Here is a 17,208-nt window from a genome sequence, read left to right on the forward strand (position 1 = left end):
TGTCACATGTCTGTCAGTATATACACTTTACCTTTTCTGAGAGGCCACAGAGGCTGCAACACCATTAAACAAGAGGCATCACTAACCAAACACCATGAAGACCAAGGAGATCTCCAAACAAGTCAGGGACAAAGTTGTTGAGAAGTACAAATCAGGGTTGGGTTAAAATAAAATATCCCACTCTCTGATGAGACCGGAGAACCGTTAAATCTATTATCATCAAATGGAAAGCACATGGTACCACAACAAACCTGCTAAGAGAGGGCCGCCCACCAAAACTTTCCACCTGGGCAAAGACGGCATTAATCAGATAGGCAGCACAGAGACCAAAGGTCTCTGAAGAAGCTGCAGAGTTCCCAAGCAGAGGCTGGAGTATCTGTCCAGACGAGCACGTTAAGCCATAGACTCCACAGAGGTGGCCTTTATGGAGGTGTGGGCAGAAAAAAGCCTTTACTTACCCCCACAAATTGTAAGGATAGTTTTGAGTTTGCCAAAAGACATGTGGGAGACTCCCCAAATGTATGGAGGAAGATACTGTGGTCAGATGAGATCAAAATTTAACTTTTTAGCCACCAAGGTAAAAGCTATGCCTGATGCCAAATCAACACAGCTCATCGCCTCAAGAACACCATTCCCACAGTGAAACAAGGTGATGGCGGCATCATGCTGTGGGGATATTTTTTGGCAGCAGGAACAGAGAAAATAGTCGAAGGAATGATGGATGGTTCGAAATACAGGGATATTCTTGACCAAATCTCTTTCGGTTTGTTAGTGATTTGAGACTGGGATGGAGGTTCAGCTTCCAACAAAATAATGACGCAAACCATACTGCTAAAGCAACACTTGAGTGGTTTAACCCCTTTCTGACATATGACGTACTATCCCGTCGAGGTGGTATGGGCCAGTATGACCACCGACGGGATAGTACGTCATCACCGATCGGCCGCGCTCACGGGGGGAGCGCGGCGGATTGGGGCCGGGTGTCAGGAGTGGTCACGGACCGCTCCTGGCACATTAACCCTCGGCACACTGTGATCAAAGATGATAGCAGTGTTCCGGCGGCACAGGGAAGCATCGCGCAGGGAGGGGTTCCCTGCGTGCTTCCCTGAGACCCTCGGAGCAACGCGATGTGATCGCATTGCTCCGGGGGTTTCCCACTTCCTCCTCCCTGCAGGCCCGGATCCAAAATGGCCACGGGGGCCTTCTGGGTCCTGCAGGGAGGTGGCTTCCAAGTGCCTGCTCAGAGCAGGCACCAAGAAGCCTCCCTGCTGTGCCCGTATGATCGCTGATTTGACACAGTGCACAGCAAAGTGTCAGATCAGCGATGAGGTATCGCTGTAATCATACTGACCCAAAGAATAATACTGCTTTATCAATTTTACCAAACGCCCCCCAAAAGAAATTCATGAATAGCTGGTTTTTGTTCATTCTACCTCACAAAAATCGGAATATAAAGCGATCAAAAAATTTCACATGCCCGAAAATGGTACCAATAAAATCGTCAACTCGTCCCGCAAAAAACAAGACCTCATAAGACTCTGTGAACCAAAATATGGAAAAATTATAGCTCTCAAAATGTGGAGACGCAAAAACTATTTTTTGCAATAAAAAGTGTCTTTTAGTGTGTGACGGCTGACAATCATAAAAATCCGCCCAAAAAAAAAAAAGCTATAAAAGTAAATCAAACCCCCCTTTATCACCCCCTTAGTTAGGGAAAAAATAATAAAATTTTTAAAAAATGTATTTATTTCCATTTTCACATTAGGGTTAGGGTTGGGGCTAAAGTTAGGGTTAGGGTTGGGGCTAAAGTTAGGGTTAGGGTTGGGGTTAAAGTTAGGGTTAGGGTTGGGGCTAAAGTTAGGGTTAGGGTTGGGGCTAAAGTTAGGGTTGGGGTTAGGGTTGGGGTTACGTTGGGGCTAAAGTTAGGGTTAGGGTTGGGGCTAAAGTTAAGGTTAGGGTTGGGGCTAAAGTTAGGGTTTGGATTACATTTATGGTTGGGATTAGGGTTAGGGTTATGGTTGGGATTAGGGTTAGGGCTGTGCTTGGGTTAGGGTTTCAGTTATAATTGGGGGGTTTCCACTGTTTAGGCACATCAGGGGCTCTCCAAACGTGACATGGCATCCGATCTCAATTCCAGCCAATTCTGCGTTGAAAAAGTAAAACAGTGCTCCTTCCCCTCCGAGCTCTCTCATGCGCCCAAACAGGGGTTTACCCCAACATATGGGGTATCAGCCTACTCAGAACAAATTGGAGAACAACTTTTGGGGTCCAATTTCTTCTGTTACCCTTGAGAAAATACAAAACCGGGGGCTAACAAATAATTTTTGTGGAAAAAAAAAGATTTTTTTTCACGGCTCTGTGTTATAAACTGTAGTGAAACACTTGCAGGTTCAAAGTTTTCACAACACATCTATATAAGTTCCTTAGGGGGTCTACTTTCCAAAATGGTGTCACTTGTGGAGGGTTTGAATGTTTAGGTACATCGGGGCTCTCCAAACGCGACATAGTGTCCCATCTCAATTCCAGTCAATTTTGCATTGAAAAGTCAAATGGTGCTCCTTCGCTTCCGAGCTCTGTCATGCGCCCAAACAGTGGTTTACCCCCACATATGGGGTATCAGCGTATTCAGGACAAATTGCACAACAACTTTTGGGTCCAGTTTCTTCTGTTGCCCTTGGGAAAATAAAAAAATAGGGGTGAAAAGATCATTTTTGTGAAAAAGTGTGATTTTTTATTTTTACGGCTCTACATTATAAACTTCTGTGAAGCACTTGTTGGGTCAAAGTGCTCACCACACATCTAGATAAGTTCCTTAGGGGGTCTACTTTCCAATATGGTGCCACTTGTGGGGAGTTTCAATGTTTAAGCACATCAGGGGCTCTCCAAACGCAACATGGCGTCCCATCTCAATTCGAATCAATTTTGCATTGAAAAGTCAAATGGTGCTCCTTCCCTTCTGAGCTCTGCCATGCGTCCAATCAGTGGTTTACTCCCACATATGGGGTATCAGCGTACTCAGGACAAATTGAAAAACAACTTTTGGGGTCCAATTTCTCCTGTTACCCTTGGTAAAATAAAACAAATTGGAGCTGAAGTAATTTTTTTGTGACAAAAAGTTAAATGTTCATTTTTTTTAAAACATTCCAAAAATTCCTGTGAAACACCTGAAGGGTTAATAAACTTCTTGAATGTGGTTTTGAGTACCTTGAGATGTGCAGTTTTTAGAATGATGTCACACTTGGTTATTTTCTATCTTATAGACTCCTCAAAGTGACTTGAAATGTGATGTGGTCCCTAAAAAAATGGTGTTGTAAAAATGAGAAATTGCTGGTTAAATTTTAACCCTTATAACTCCCTAACAAAAAAAATTTGGGTTCCAAAATTGTGCTGATGTAAAGTAGGCATGTGGGAAATGTTACTTATTAAGTAGTTTGTGTGACATATCTCTATGATTTAAGGGCATAAAAATTCAAAGTTGGAAAATTGCAAAATTTTCAAAATTTTTGCCAAATTTCTGTTTTTTTCACAAGTAAACGCAGGTAATATCAAATAAATTTTACCACTTTCATGAAGTACAATATGTCACGAGAAAACTTTTTCAGATTCCTCAGGATCCGTTGAAGCGTTCCAGAGTTATAACATCATAAAGGGACAGTAGTCAGAATTGTAAAAATTGGCCCGGTCATTAACGTGCAAACAACCCTTGGGGGTTAAGGGTAAGCGTGTAAATGTTTTGGAGTGGCCTAGTCAAAGCCCAGATCTTAATCCAAATAAGAATCTTGTTCTGACTTGAAGATTGCTGTTCACCAGAGGAAACCATCTAACTTGAAGGAGCTGGAGCAGTTTTGCCTTATAGAATGGGTAAAAATCCCAGTGGTAAGATGTGGAAAGCTCATAGAGACTTAGACCGCTTTCACACATCAGATTTTAGCTGTCAGGCACAATCTGGCAAATTTTTAAAAAACGGATCCGTTGCAATTAGTGAAAAACTGATGTGACGGATCAGTTTTTTCGCTGGAGCCGACTTCTTTTTTTGTTTGTTTTTTTTTTAACCCGGGGATAGAGTTTGGACTTCCTGTTTCGGGGATGAAAGAGAGAGACTCCAGAATGGAAAATGCATGATTTCTTTAAAAAAAATGGAATCGATCGCTGGATTCCATAATTTCATTTCACGTTTCATCAGTTTTTCGCCGAATCCGTTGCTGGGCGTGTTTTCGCCTGACAGAAAAAACGTTCCTCTGTACGTTTTCTCCGGCCGCAAGAAAATTAATTTTCAACGGATCCGGCAAAAAACGGATTAAACGTGAGGCCATCCATCTCAATCCAACGCTAATACAAGTCTCTGAGATAAAACCGGATCCGGTGGCAACTTTTGCCGGATCCCTTTTTTTCAAAATTCGCCGGATTGTGCCTGACGGCAAAAACCTGATGTGTGAAAGGAGCCTTATCCAAAGTGACCTGAAGCTGTAATTGCTGCAAAATAATACTTATTCATTCTCGTCTGGACTATTGTAACTCTCTACTAATCGGTCTCCCTCTTGCAAAACTCTCCCCGCTCCAATCTGTCCTGAATGCTGCAGCCAGGATCATATTCCTCACCAACCGTTACACCAATGCCTCTACCCTGTGCCAGTCATTACACTGGCTACCCATCCACTCCAGAATCCAGTACAAAACTACTACCCTCATCCACAAAGCACTCCATGGCTCAGCACCACCCTACATCTCCTCCCTGGTATCAGTCTACCACCCTACCCGTGCCCTCCGCTCCGCTAATGACCTCAGGTTAGCATCCTCAATAATCAGAACCTCCCACTCCCGTCTCCAAGACTTTACACGTGCTGCGCCGATTCTTTGGAATGCACTACCTAGGTTAATACGATTAATCCCCAATCCCCACAGTTTTAAGCGTGCCCTAAAAACTCATTTGTTCAGACTGGCCTACCGCCTCAATGCATTAACCTAACGATCCCTGTGTGGCCTATTTATAATAAAAAAAAAAAAAAAAAAGGTTCCTCGCATCATGTTCTCATACACTTTATGCAGTATTAGCCCTCTGTGTCTGTACTGCTACATACTTAGGCAGGTAACTGGTTCATGCAGCTTTACATGAACACCTGAGCCTTACACTATAGCTGGTCCGAATAACTAAAGCAATTGTTACCATCCACCTCTCGTGTCTCCCCTTTTCCCCATAGTTTGTAAGCTTGCGAGCAGGGCCCTCATTCCTCCTGGTATCTGTTTTGAACTGTATTTCTGTTATGCTGTAATGTTTATTGTCTGTACAAGTCCCCTCTATAATTTGTAAAGCGCTGCGGAATATGTTGGCGCTATATAAATAAAATTATTATTATTATTATTAATAAAAAAATCAGATCCTTTATTTTAATTATATTCAACTCCTTAAAGACATCATTGCCACTACTGGCAGCAATAAACAGTGCAATAATACCACTTTATTGTATAATTCCGCCATTTTAGGTGATCAAATAAAAAAACTGGACCTGCTAGTATTAACACAAAAAAATGAGCTTGGGTTTAAGTTGGTATACATGCAGCACAGAAACCCATGCTCACATTGGCCATTAAGCAGACAAAACCTACAAGAAAATGATCATATACCCTGCTGTAATTAAATAAGTGAAAAGCAAAAGTGCATTTAAATAGCTCAGAGGTCTTAGTAATAATGTTTTTGACGAAAAAAGCATAAAAGCCATCCAACCAGCGTCAAGATGACCCTGTTCGAGATGGTCCTACACTGTCTAATTTTAAAAGCCTCACCATGTGTCAGAATGGACCTCAATGTGTATTTACCTGCTGGTATTATCAGTAAAGCAAAAAGCCTGATTTAGGCTAAGTTCACACTGGTGTTTTTGCTGCGTTTTATGCTAATTTTCAGCTGCTTTTTATAGTACCAGCAAAGCCTATGGGCTTTCAGAAATCTCATGCTCACACATTGTTTTTTTGTCATCAATCATCAGTATTTTGTGCTTTGCTTGTTTTTTGCACAATGGAGCATGTCAATTCTTTTAGCATCTTTCACACATTGACTTGAATGGGTGGTGAAAAAACGCTGCAAAAAATGCACCAAAAACGCAGGTATCAGGTTTTGCTGCATTTTTTGTGCCAAAGCCCGATTCTATGGAATGGGACCTTTTTTTCAACATTAAACTTTATCAGCACGCACAAGAGACAAATCTAGCGTGCCAAAACCGCCGCAAAAAACGCAAGAGAGAACAAGGAAAACATGCTTTTTTCTGCAGCATCTTTCCTGCCAAGAGATCAGGTTTTTTTTTTTTTTAAAAGAGAGATCAGGTTATGCTGCAGAAAAAGAAAACACTGAAAAAAGGCTGAGTGTGAACTTACACTTAAAGGGATTATTAACTTTATCTTTATTCTAACAACGGTGGCACTGGCAGGATTTTGCTAATATACAAGTATAAGGCTATGTTCACACTTTGCGGATTCCACTGCGGATTTTTCCGCAGCAGAATTCCAAAATCCGCAGTGAAAACCCGTCGCAGTTTTTACTGCGGATTTATCGCGGTTTTTACTGCGGTTTCTTCTGCGGATTTTCATCTGCAGTTTCCTATTGGAGCAGGTGAAAATCCGCAGAAAAGAAGTGACATGCTGCGGAATGTAATCCGCAGCGTTTCCGCGTGGATTTTTCTGCAGCATGTGCACTGCGTTTTTTGTTTTCCATAGCTTTACATTGTACTGTAAACTCATGGGAAACTGCTGCAGATCCGCAGCGGTCAAATCCGCTGCGGATCCGCAGCAAAATCCGCAAAGTGTGAACATAGCCTAAGTTCTTCTGCACTTTTTAGTGTAACCGTCCTAAAAGACTGTACAGCTCTCCTATCCACAATATGTCCTGCCCATCAGCCTCCTCCAATTGAAAAACATGATTATTGTTATATAATACTATAATATAATTATTGCCATTATAAAATATAATAATAATTGTAATGTAATAATAATAATAATAATAATAGCAATAATAAATTACGTTAAAATATTTTTAATGCCTAAAAGCCATTTTATGATTGCAGCTACATTTTCTATTAGTGCTGACAATAATATCTTACATTGCTCTATTATCTATGCAAAAGGTCACAATTGTAATTAAGATGCAATAAAAAAAATAAAACATTAATTTTTTTATGTACCTCTGTGATCAGACAAAATCAGTGGAGAAAACATTGGAGAAGTAATATCCTGTTTCGTGCCAATTTCTAGACGCTTTTACTCCTCGTTATGACGAAACAAAGAATAACAGGTACATGAGTGAACAGGTGAGAAGAAGGGTAAAAAAAAAAAAGTGACCCTCCCCTATTCATTAGGTTTGTGTCCAGTTCCACAATCCATCCCATTGTTCTCGGATCTTGTACAGCACATTTTCCATGTATGTCTTAATGTTCCAGCTTTTAATTTTGCTATTTACATACAAATATAGAAATACCTTAATATTTCATTTTACATAAATGTCCAATCTAAACTGTCCCTTGGGTGCTTTACTGCGGCCTTTGCACTTTGTGTTTCCCAGTGAAAACATTAACCTTGATGAAACATTAACCAACATTGTCAGATAATGCTCCAGTATTTTTCAAAAAAGGAAAGACAAAATAGCACAACACTCTTTCGATGCAAATGGTAACAGAGTCATTTCAGTTTGTAGGCTGTTTCGTTAAAATATTAAACAAATGCATAATTGTTAGGCTACGTTCCGAAGATGAGCTTTTGGTGAGTTTTTGATGTGGTAGTATTCGTAGTACGTTACTTGCATTTTTCTATGACGTTTTTATAGCGTTTTTTTTAAATGCATTTTATTGCGTTTTTGACACTGCGTTTTTTGTCTTTTAAAGACGTGTCATGTTTTAAATAAAGATGCTTTGTTTTTGATACTTCCTGGTATTCGGCTTTGTGAAAACTTTATTGCTACAATCATTTACTAAAAACGATTGCGCGTTTTTTACTTGCAGATTTTCCGCATTTTTATAGCGTCCGGAACACACTGACCTATAAAACTGTCACACTAGTTCACCCATTCAGTGAACACCGTTAGTAAAATAAATAAAAAAACAAGGCAAAAAAACTATATTTTATCATCACACTGCCAAATAAAAAGTGGAATAAAACGTGATCAAAAAGACAAATATAAATAAGCATGGTACTGCTGAAAACATCATCTATTCCTGCAAAAAAAATCCAGCTGCTAAAAAACAGCTCCATTAGTGGAAAAATAGAGACGTTTTAACTCTCAGAATAAAATCGGTGCAAAAATAATTATTTTTTTCTATAAAATAGTTTTCTTATGTAAAAGCTCCAAAACATAAAAAAATATATAAGTGTGGTATCTCTGTAATCGTACTGACCTGAAAAATAAGGCATAAAAAGAAAAAAAATACATAATTCCTGAATTGCTGGTTTTTGTCATGCACCTGAAAATGGTACCCAATAAAAACGTCAACTCGTCCCGCAAAAAAAACAAGACCTCACGTGACTATGTCAGCTGAAATATGGAAAAATTATAGCTATCAAAAAATGGTGATGCACTAAAAAGCATTTTTCAGTGTGTGACAGCAACCAAACAGAAAAACCCGATATAAATCTGGTATCGCTGTAACCGCAATAACCCGAAGAATAAAGTCACCTAATCACTTATACAGCATGAGGAATGGCGTAACAAATAAATAAAATCAATTCTTCACCTTCTGTTGATTTTTTCATTCTGCCTCCCAAAGATCACAGTAAGGCTCGGCGCACATTTACCCTGCACTCTACGCCACCTATTGGAAGTAGCCATCCTAAATGCCAATATCGATCCATTAATGAGCCTTGCCATATGACTTAGGATAAAAGCAAAACCAGAATCACAATTTGCAGGTGCTGCCTCTCATCAGTGCACAGTATGAGATCTGGTTTGGCTAGGTGAGAGACTTAAGACTGGGATCTAAGGGGTAACATTTCTCCATGTGGAGAGTGACAATCCTGGCCTGGCATGGCAGAGTGAGGAGACTTATATGCCATGCATGATCCTCTGGGAATTTAAATATGCAAATTTCCTCTTCAGAGAGGATGAGGCCTAGCACTCTAGTGCCACCTATTGGAAGTAGCAATCCTCTGAACTTGCACCTTTCTCTGGAACGGGGGTCTCCTGTCCTTCTCACAGGAGTTAATGGAGAGGTGGTTATGCATCCTTGGCTGCCTCCATTGACTATAATGGGAATTCCAAAAATAGCTCAGCAATGGGGACCTCTTTTGTCACGAGGGAGGATTCACATTTATGACAATATATGGCATACATGTCTGAGAAGACATTACACCTATAATAAAGTTTTTAAAGGGTTTTAAGAGATTAGTTAAAATGTAATCTTTTTTATGCATCCTTCAAATAAATGAGATAGCAATATCAGACATAGACTATAGATAAGTAGAGCTTTTTCTGGAAAATTCAGATCCTTTATTATTATTTCATTCAACTCTTTTAAGACATCATTGCCCCTACTGGCAGCAATAAATAGTGCAATAATTCCAATTCATTGCATAATTCCACCATTATAGGTGATGATCACAAATAAAAACTGGAAAGCAGTAAAGCAAGGAGCCAGATTTAAAGGGATAATCAACTTTATCTTTATTCTAACAACAATGGCAGTGGCAGGATTTTGTGTTACAACTAATATATAATTATAATAAGTTCTTCTACTGCACTTTTTAGTGTAACCATCCTCAAAGACGTACAGTTTCCCTGTCCACAAAATGTCCGGCCCATCAGCCTCCTCCGATCGAAAAACACTTAACATGGGAAAGTTATTTTTCAATTCATAGAGGTTGATTGACAGGTCTGGTCAAATACTCCACCGCCACCGTTTTGGGCAGCTGTCCAGTCTGTTGCTGACCCTTTTGAACATCCTCAAGTGTTACAGAAATGAGTAGGATCAGCTAACTAATTATAAAAGAAAAGGAAAACTTAAAAAAATATACCTACGCTCTCGGAATATAAAAACCATCTTGATCTTTTGCAGCTTGTTGTTAGCCACCTGTTCAATTATTTCATCAGTTTTGGAAATACATTCACTAATGACTTGTAAATGTTACAAAAAAAAATAAAATATGCTTTCTATTGTAGCTCTGAACCTCCTCTTACAACTTAGCACATATCGTAACACATCCAGACACTTTCCATGGCAGTGCTAAAATCTGAATGCAATAATTCTTAGAGAGTGGCTCACTTTCTTATTTTAGCTTTTAATGCATATTTTTTAGGAATTCCCACATGTAATTCATAATGATGAATGATTATTTTCCAGCTTCAGACATCCGAATAATGGACAGGCATTGGACATCAAAAGGTGGAACAGCATGTGGCCAAACAACTTGATTGCCAAGTTCTTGAAAAACCTAAGACAACATGTTCTACATGGCTGTAAATGAAGATTAGAGGATTTAAAGGATTTGAAAGTGTGACAGTGAAAATGTTCAACCTGCACACATAAATGTTACCTTTTATTTCCCATCCCACAGAACCTTAACCAGAGGAGTAGTCTTTAGATTAGATGTTGATTTAGGATTCGAACAACACATATAAATGACTTCTGTTACTTGACTTGGACAACCCCTTCTCAGTCCCTCTGATTACCCCTTGTAAAATAATAACAATTATATTCACCTCCGGTGCCAACGTTGTTCCCACTGTGTCGACATTGGTTCTCCCAAGAATTGCGTGACATAGCTATGTTATGCGATCCCTGTGGTCAGTCAATGGCTGCTTCACTTTCCCTACCTTCGTAGGAGGGATGCACCAGGCGCCCCTTTCCTTTTTATTTGCACATAGCTGATCTTTTAAAGCCAGTTTACACAATAGTTATAAATTGCTTGGGGCATGTAAATTATAGTCTTCATACAGGTAAAATGGTTGTCCAGTGAAAACAAGATATTTTTTGATCATTTGCTGATTAGTGCGTGTCCGAAAGCTGGGAAGTGCATTTATCGGCAAAACAGGGAATTTTTATCCGAGACGGTGAACTTTTATGACCTTTACAAAATGGAACAGAAGGTAAGATGTCCAACCGCCTCTCCATTCATTCTGTATGGGGCAGCTGGAAAAAGTCAAGTGCGATGAATGGAATCTCAATAGGGAATGAGTGGATCAGTGGTGTAGCATGCGCACTGCTGATCCATTCTAATGTTCTGCTGATCCCAGCAGTAGGATACCCCACCTGTTGATAGGTTAATTTGTTTTCATTGGACAACCCCTTTAATAGACACTTATATGATAACCGACCATAGATGAGCAAAAAAAATGAGCAGCAGAATACATTGTTACTCTGATTTGACAGCGCTGCTTAGTAAATATGTACATATGTCAGAAAAGGTCATTGGGATGATGGTACCAGAATAAACCTTTCAATGCCTTTTTAGCACTGTCAGGTCGTATTAATAGCATCTGAGTGTAAAAGTGCTCAGTCAAGCACATCACAGATCAGATGACAATCGTGTCTCTTATCCAACATTCCTGGAAGGAAAGAAATGAAATGCCGGCAACTCAACACAGGATGGGCAATGAAAGACTGAGGCTGCATTACATAGAAACGTCTACGTCAGTGATCATCGGACCATTATAATACCAATCTTGTCAAGGTATATCATACCAAGAAATATGATGAACAAATAGCTGGGTGCAATGGATTTACAAACTAATCCAACTTTTACCATCCCTAAACAAAGCCTTGGCTTTGGCCATGTTATCTACATGGATGTGAAGAGATGTCTGAAGAGCCATAGTCCAAGGGTTTCCAAATCCAAAACTATATTCGCGTAGACCAGAGGTCCCCAACGTTTCTGATCTTGAGAGCCACATTCAGCTCTGAGAGGGTCGGGAGCCACATCCAGCCTCGAGAGAGGGTGGCGAGCCACATTCAGCTCCCGCCCCCTCACAATAGTGGCAACCAAAGCCCCCATTGTAGGCATAATGGTTAACCAAAGCTTTTCCACAAAAATCACGCCAAAGCAGTATACTAAGATCCAGGGGTTCCAATACCCCCATTCAGTATTCTCCTATAAAGCACTCCCAAAACACTGTCACATCCAGCTTCAAACATCTCCTCTGACAGGTGGTGTCATCTTGTCTCCAGCGTACCATACTTAAATCATTTCAAAACCCCTAAGACCAGTATATGTGCATCCAGGTCTGCTCTTCTGTGCAGGGTTGCTCACAAAATGCACCATTTTTGATTTGCTCTTCATACCGGTTTGCTAGAACTGGAGCTAATTCACCAAGCTGACAGACAGCCACGAGCCACAATTCATGGGACCGTGAGCCACATGTGGCTCCCGAGCTACAGCTTGGGGACCCCTGACGTAGAGGATGGTAGCATCTAATATCCATGTTTTGAATGGTATATAGAGACATAGACCATGGCATCCCACTGTCTGTTACTAAAACTACATAGCACAGGTGTTCCAATACAAAGCAATTTCCATAAGCACTCAACGATGACGATATAGGGCACCATGTCTGCCGTATTTGTACCAAGTTGTGATGAATATTATTTTTTGCTAATACATTTTTATAATTTCTAGATATATTATTAATTTTTTTCGTATATGATTATGGTTGCACTGCTGTTATCAACATTTGGAGACGAGTTTTACAACTGAAGATATTCATTTACTTTTATGAAAGAGTTTCCTGGGCACGCTTTGTGCTCTGTGCAGAGGGTTCTGTGCAGGGTGAGGGAGAAGGTGATCTGTGTCCTACTGTGAATGGTGGATCCTATATTATCTGTATAGAGCTATTCTGTCAAAAAGGCAGTGTGAGCAATGTGATACTAGTATAAAACAGTTTCAAGCCATGCCTTAATTCAGTGGGCATCCCCTGCCACATATAAGACCAAAAGCATTAACAGTATTATACTGGACAGTGGAGAATGGGAAATCAAACATTATAATAATTGTATATAAGATTTAATTAACTAAATAAATGATTTAAAGCTGTTTTATACCTTTCATAGCTCATTACAGTGTAATACAATAATACAATATGACATTAACGACTTATCAATATTGAAATTGCAACATTAAGAAAAAAGTTGCATAATTATGGAAATCAGAGGATGGATAAACATGTTAAAAATATGAAAATGAGGAATAAATAAATACAACATTTTCAAAACATATCGATTTATTAATTATTGGGTAAGAGTGCAATGTGCAGAAATCCTCGCACTTACACGCTTTGGTTCCTATCAATGAGGTTATTAATGGTTGTCTGAGAAATTTTCTGCCGCACTGAGTGCACTTGGGCAGAAAATCATCAAGATCCAATTCTGGCAGCTCCCTTTGCAATTGCCGACTGATGACATCCCAGATGTGCTCGATGTTAGACAAGTCCGGAGATGCTACAGGACTTGGCAGTATGTTTAGACCCCACAAGTTGCTAACAGTAAAACCAGCAACATCTGACCTGGCAATTATTGTTGAAAAATATTTTTTGGGACATCTTGGAGAAATGGTCATACTACTAGTTACACAAACAAATCAATTGAGCTGGTAGTGTACCTGGAATAAAGAAGAAAGGCTCGGCTATTATGCTCATATATTATGCCACCCCCAACTCCATAATCCTGGATGCAGGACCGATGTGACATTTCTTTGTAAAGGCCTCTTCATGATATTGCTCACATGGTCTCCATGCATCAAAGACAAAAGTCTGACTAATCTCCAAAATGGACAGACCTCCATTCCAGCCTCCATTGATTAAGTCCAACCACCTGTCACCATCTGGAGACCATATGTCCACCACAAGGAACATCACACCAGTCGTGCTCCTGGAATGATGGTGTGGGGCGGCATAATGTATGGTAGCTAAAGCCCTCTAATCTTCACTCGAATTGATGTAATAAGAAAACAAATGGTATGGCCATTTCCCCAAAGTGTCTCAGGAGCCATCTTTAACACAACGCCAGGCCACATGTTGCTTTTGCTATTGTGAGCAAGATTATGCAGGACAATGCTGCACAAAAGATCATTTCACCCATTTTGCTTCTTCATTGGGTTATCAATATTCTATTTGGACTGCAAGATTCTTGAGAAACATTGATTGTAGTTTTGTCGCGATGAAAAGGTTTGAAAACCTTGCGACGTATTTACAAAATAAACTACATCCATACCATACCTTTATCTTTGATGGTACTTTGGATTTTTGCCAGCACGGATTATGAATCGCCACATTTCTCATTCAATTGCATTATTGAGAAACAAGCATTCCTAGGAATGCTCGCCCATGATAACCTTGGAGTATAAATGGACCCTTAGGGGCTGTATTATAAGATACTTTAAAAATCAGTGCCCCAATTAGCCCTTATGTCGGCCCCCCCGAATATAATAGGAGAATATTTTCATTGAATTTGGTAAAAAAAAATATTTTGTGCATTCCGATGTCAGTCAGTTCTCTATGGATGCGTAAACTAACTTGAGCTATCCATATTGTCACTATTCTTCTTGCAATCAAAAATCATAAATCTCTACAGGGGGACATCAATACATTATTAAATCAGATGCCTCATAATGGCAACCCCACAAAGCCAGGGGAAACCCCCTCTTTTATCCAGAATTTTTGGCACGGGTAAGGTATGACCAGCTACAGCTTTGCTCTGTTGTAACTGTTGACTAGAAGAAATATATGGCAAAAAAGGGTTCAAAATATTTATACAGATTTATTTAAAAAATTATAGGGAAATTTGTTTCTAAAAAATCAGCTTACAGTGGGTAAAATAATATTATTTGAAATGGAAAAACCCAAGCGAAACTTTTAGTTAAGTAGAGCTAGATTTAGAGTTGAAGACTGCTGAGAAAGTGTACGAAAGTCTATAATAAGTGACATGACTTAAGACATCATGAGTCAATGTTCTCTGAGACGCAGCTGCAGGGATTTTTCCTTTTTTGACTGCATATAGTTATATTAGAAGATGTCTCAGAATGAATATATTTTATTCTAAATATGTTCCAATATCATCTACCTCGCTTAGTTCAGATCAGTGCACAACTCCTTGTAGCTTTCTCCATATTAAGCAACTCACAATTTTACTATTCTATTATTTCAGGTATATTCCTTGCTTTGACAAAATTTTTGACAAAATATCAAATCTTATTTACTTTTAAAATAGGCAAATGTAATTTATATTTAGCATAATGGTCTCTACTCATTTGAAATAAAGTTTCAAAAAGACTAAAAAAGGGAAAAAATAACACCCATCATGGTAGGGATCACTCTGAATTCCTTTGATCACTAGCTCTATATTAGTGCACTTGTGTCTATAAATACAGTAATGCCTCCAAATACAATAATTCTCTGAGTTAATCAGTATTCTCAGCATAGGTGGACAATGCAGGGCAATAAATGGCCAATGATGATTGTCCCTTCCCTCCTATTCTCAGCAGGCATGCTTCTCGTTGATAGATGTATGCTGATGACACTCAATCATCCCAATGATACACATCATCTCCTGTCCTGACATCACCCCTTCATTAGTACAAAATACCAGCGATTGTCTTTGCGCCGTCTCTAACATTATGTCCTCCCTCTGTCAGAAACTGAACTCCTTGTGTTTCCTCCCTCCACTAACCTACCTATGCCCGATATTGCCATTTCCGTGTGTGGGTCTACCATTATTCCCCAGCAGTATGCCCACTGTCTTGACGTCAAATTTGATTCAGATTTTTCATTTACCCCCTATATTCGATCACTTGTTCGCTCATGTCACCTACAACTCAAAAACATTCTAGAATTGGACCTTTTCTTACCTTTTACTCTGCAAAACTCTTACTGTTGCTCTTATTCATTCTTGTCAAAACTATTGCAACTTTTTACTAATCGGTCTCCCTCTTACTAAAATCTTCCCCCTCTAATCTGTCCTGAATGCAGCAGCGAGGATCATATTCCTTTCCAACTGCTACACCGCTGCCTCTACCATGTGACAGTCCTTGCGATGGTTACCCATCTACTCCAGAGTTCAATATAAACTTATCACGCTCACCCACAAAGCACTCATGGTTCATCACCACCCTACATCTCCTCCCTCATCTCAGTCTACTACCCTAACTGTGCCCTCCGTTCTACTAATGACCTAAGATTAACATCCTCAATAATCTGAACCTCCCACTCCTGTTTTCAGGACTTCTCGAGTGCTGCACCAATTCTTTGGAATGCACTACCCAGGGTAATTTGATAAGGCAAGATGCCCAGTTATAATTTATAGTATTTTGTCCAACTTTGTTACGGCATATGTAGCATTAAAATACTTTTATTTGTCATTGCAAAGCATTCATTAATACAGTCCTTGCACATCTAAAGTTTGACGCTAGCCACTAGGGTTGAGCGAAACGGGTCGAACATTTTCAAAAGTCGCCGACTTTTGGCTAAGTCGGGGTTTCATGAAACCCGATCCGACCCCTGTGCGGGGTCGGCCATGCGGTACGCGACTTTCGCGCCAAAGTCGCGTTTCAATGACGCGAAAAGCGCCATTTCTCAGCCAATGAAGGTAAACGCAGAGTGTGGGCAGCGTGATGACATAGGTCCTGGTCCCCACCATCTTAGAGAAGGGCATTGCAGTGATTGGCTTGCTGTCTGCGACGTCACAGGGGCTATAAAGAGGCGTTCCCGCCGACCGCCATCTTACTGCTGCTGATCTGAGCTTAGGGAGAGGTTGCTGCCGCTTCGTCAGAAGCAGGGATAGCGTTAGGCAGGGTCCATTAACCACAAAACCGCTTGTGCTGCAGCGATTTGCACTGTCCAACACCACCCTCGGTGTGCAGGGACAGTGGAAGTTTTTTTTTTTTTTTTTTCCCCTCAGCGCTGTAGCTCATTGGGCTGCCCTAGAAGGCTCCCTGATAGCTGCATTGCTGTGTGTACGCCGCTGTGCAAACCAACTGCTTTTTTCAAAGCACAAATCCTCTTGTTCCTTCCTTTCTGCACAGCTATCTTTTTTGTTTGTCCACACTTTTTATTTCATTTGTGCATCAGTCCACTCCTTATTGCTGCCTGCCATACCTGGCTGAGATTACTGCAGGCAGGGAGATAGTAGCTGCCTGCCATACCTGGCTGAGATTACTGCAGGCAGGGAGATAGTAATTGTAGGACATTCCCTGTTTTTTTTTTTTTTTTTTTTTTGGTGGGAGATTAAGATTGGCAATTTGGCATTTCTG

At 40.1% G+C, this 17,208-nt stretch overlaps 1 protein-coding gene across 3 annotated transcripts in view; it reads right to left on the bottom strand.

The window, feature by feature from the left end:
* Positions 1 to 17,208, bottom strand: part of ZNF385B (zinc finger protein 385B) — a 724,391-nt gene that overhangs the window by 206,123 nt on the left and 501,060 nt on the right. Inside the window, exon 1 of one of the 3 annotated variants that reach the window (XM_069733223.1) lies at positions 7,170 to 7,510. The exons of the other annotated variants lie outside the window; for them this stretch is intronic. Coding sequence (XP_069589324.1) covers positions 7,170 to 7,203 — 34 coding nt within the window. The 5' untranslated portion in view covers positions 7,204 to 7,510. Of the gene's footprint in view, positions 1 to 7,169; positions 7,511 to 17,208 lie in introns of those variants that run through there. 3 annotated transcript variants of the gene reach the window in all.

Source organism: Ranitomeya imitator, chromosome 7 (assembly GCF_032444005.1).
Source record: "Ranitomeya imitator isolate aRanImi1 chromosome 7, aRanImi1.pri, whole genome shotgun sequence".
Taxonomy (NCBI): Eukaryota; Metazoa; Chordata; class Amphibia; order Anura; family Dendrobatidae; genus Ranitomeya; species Ranitomeya imitator.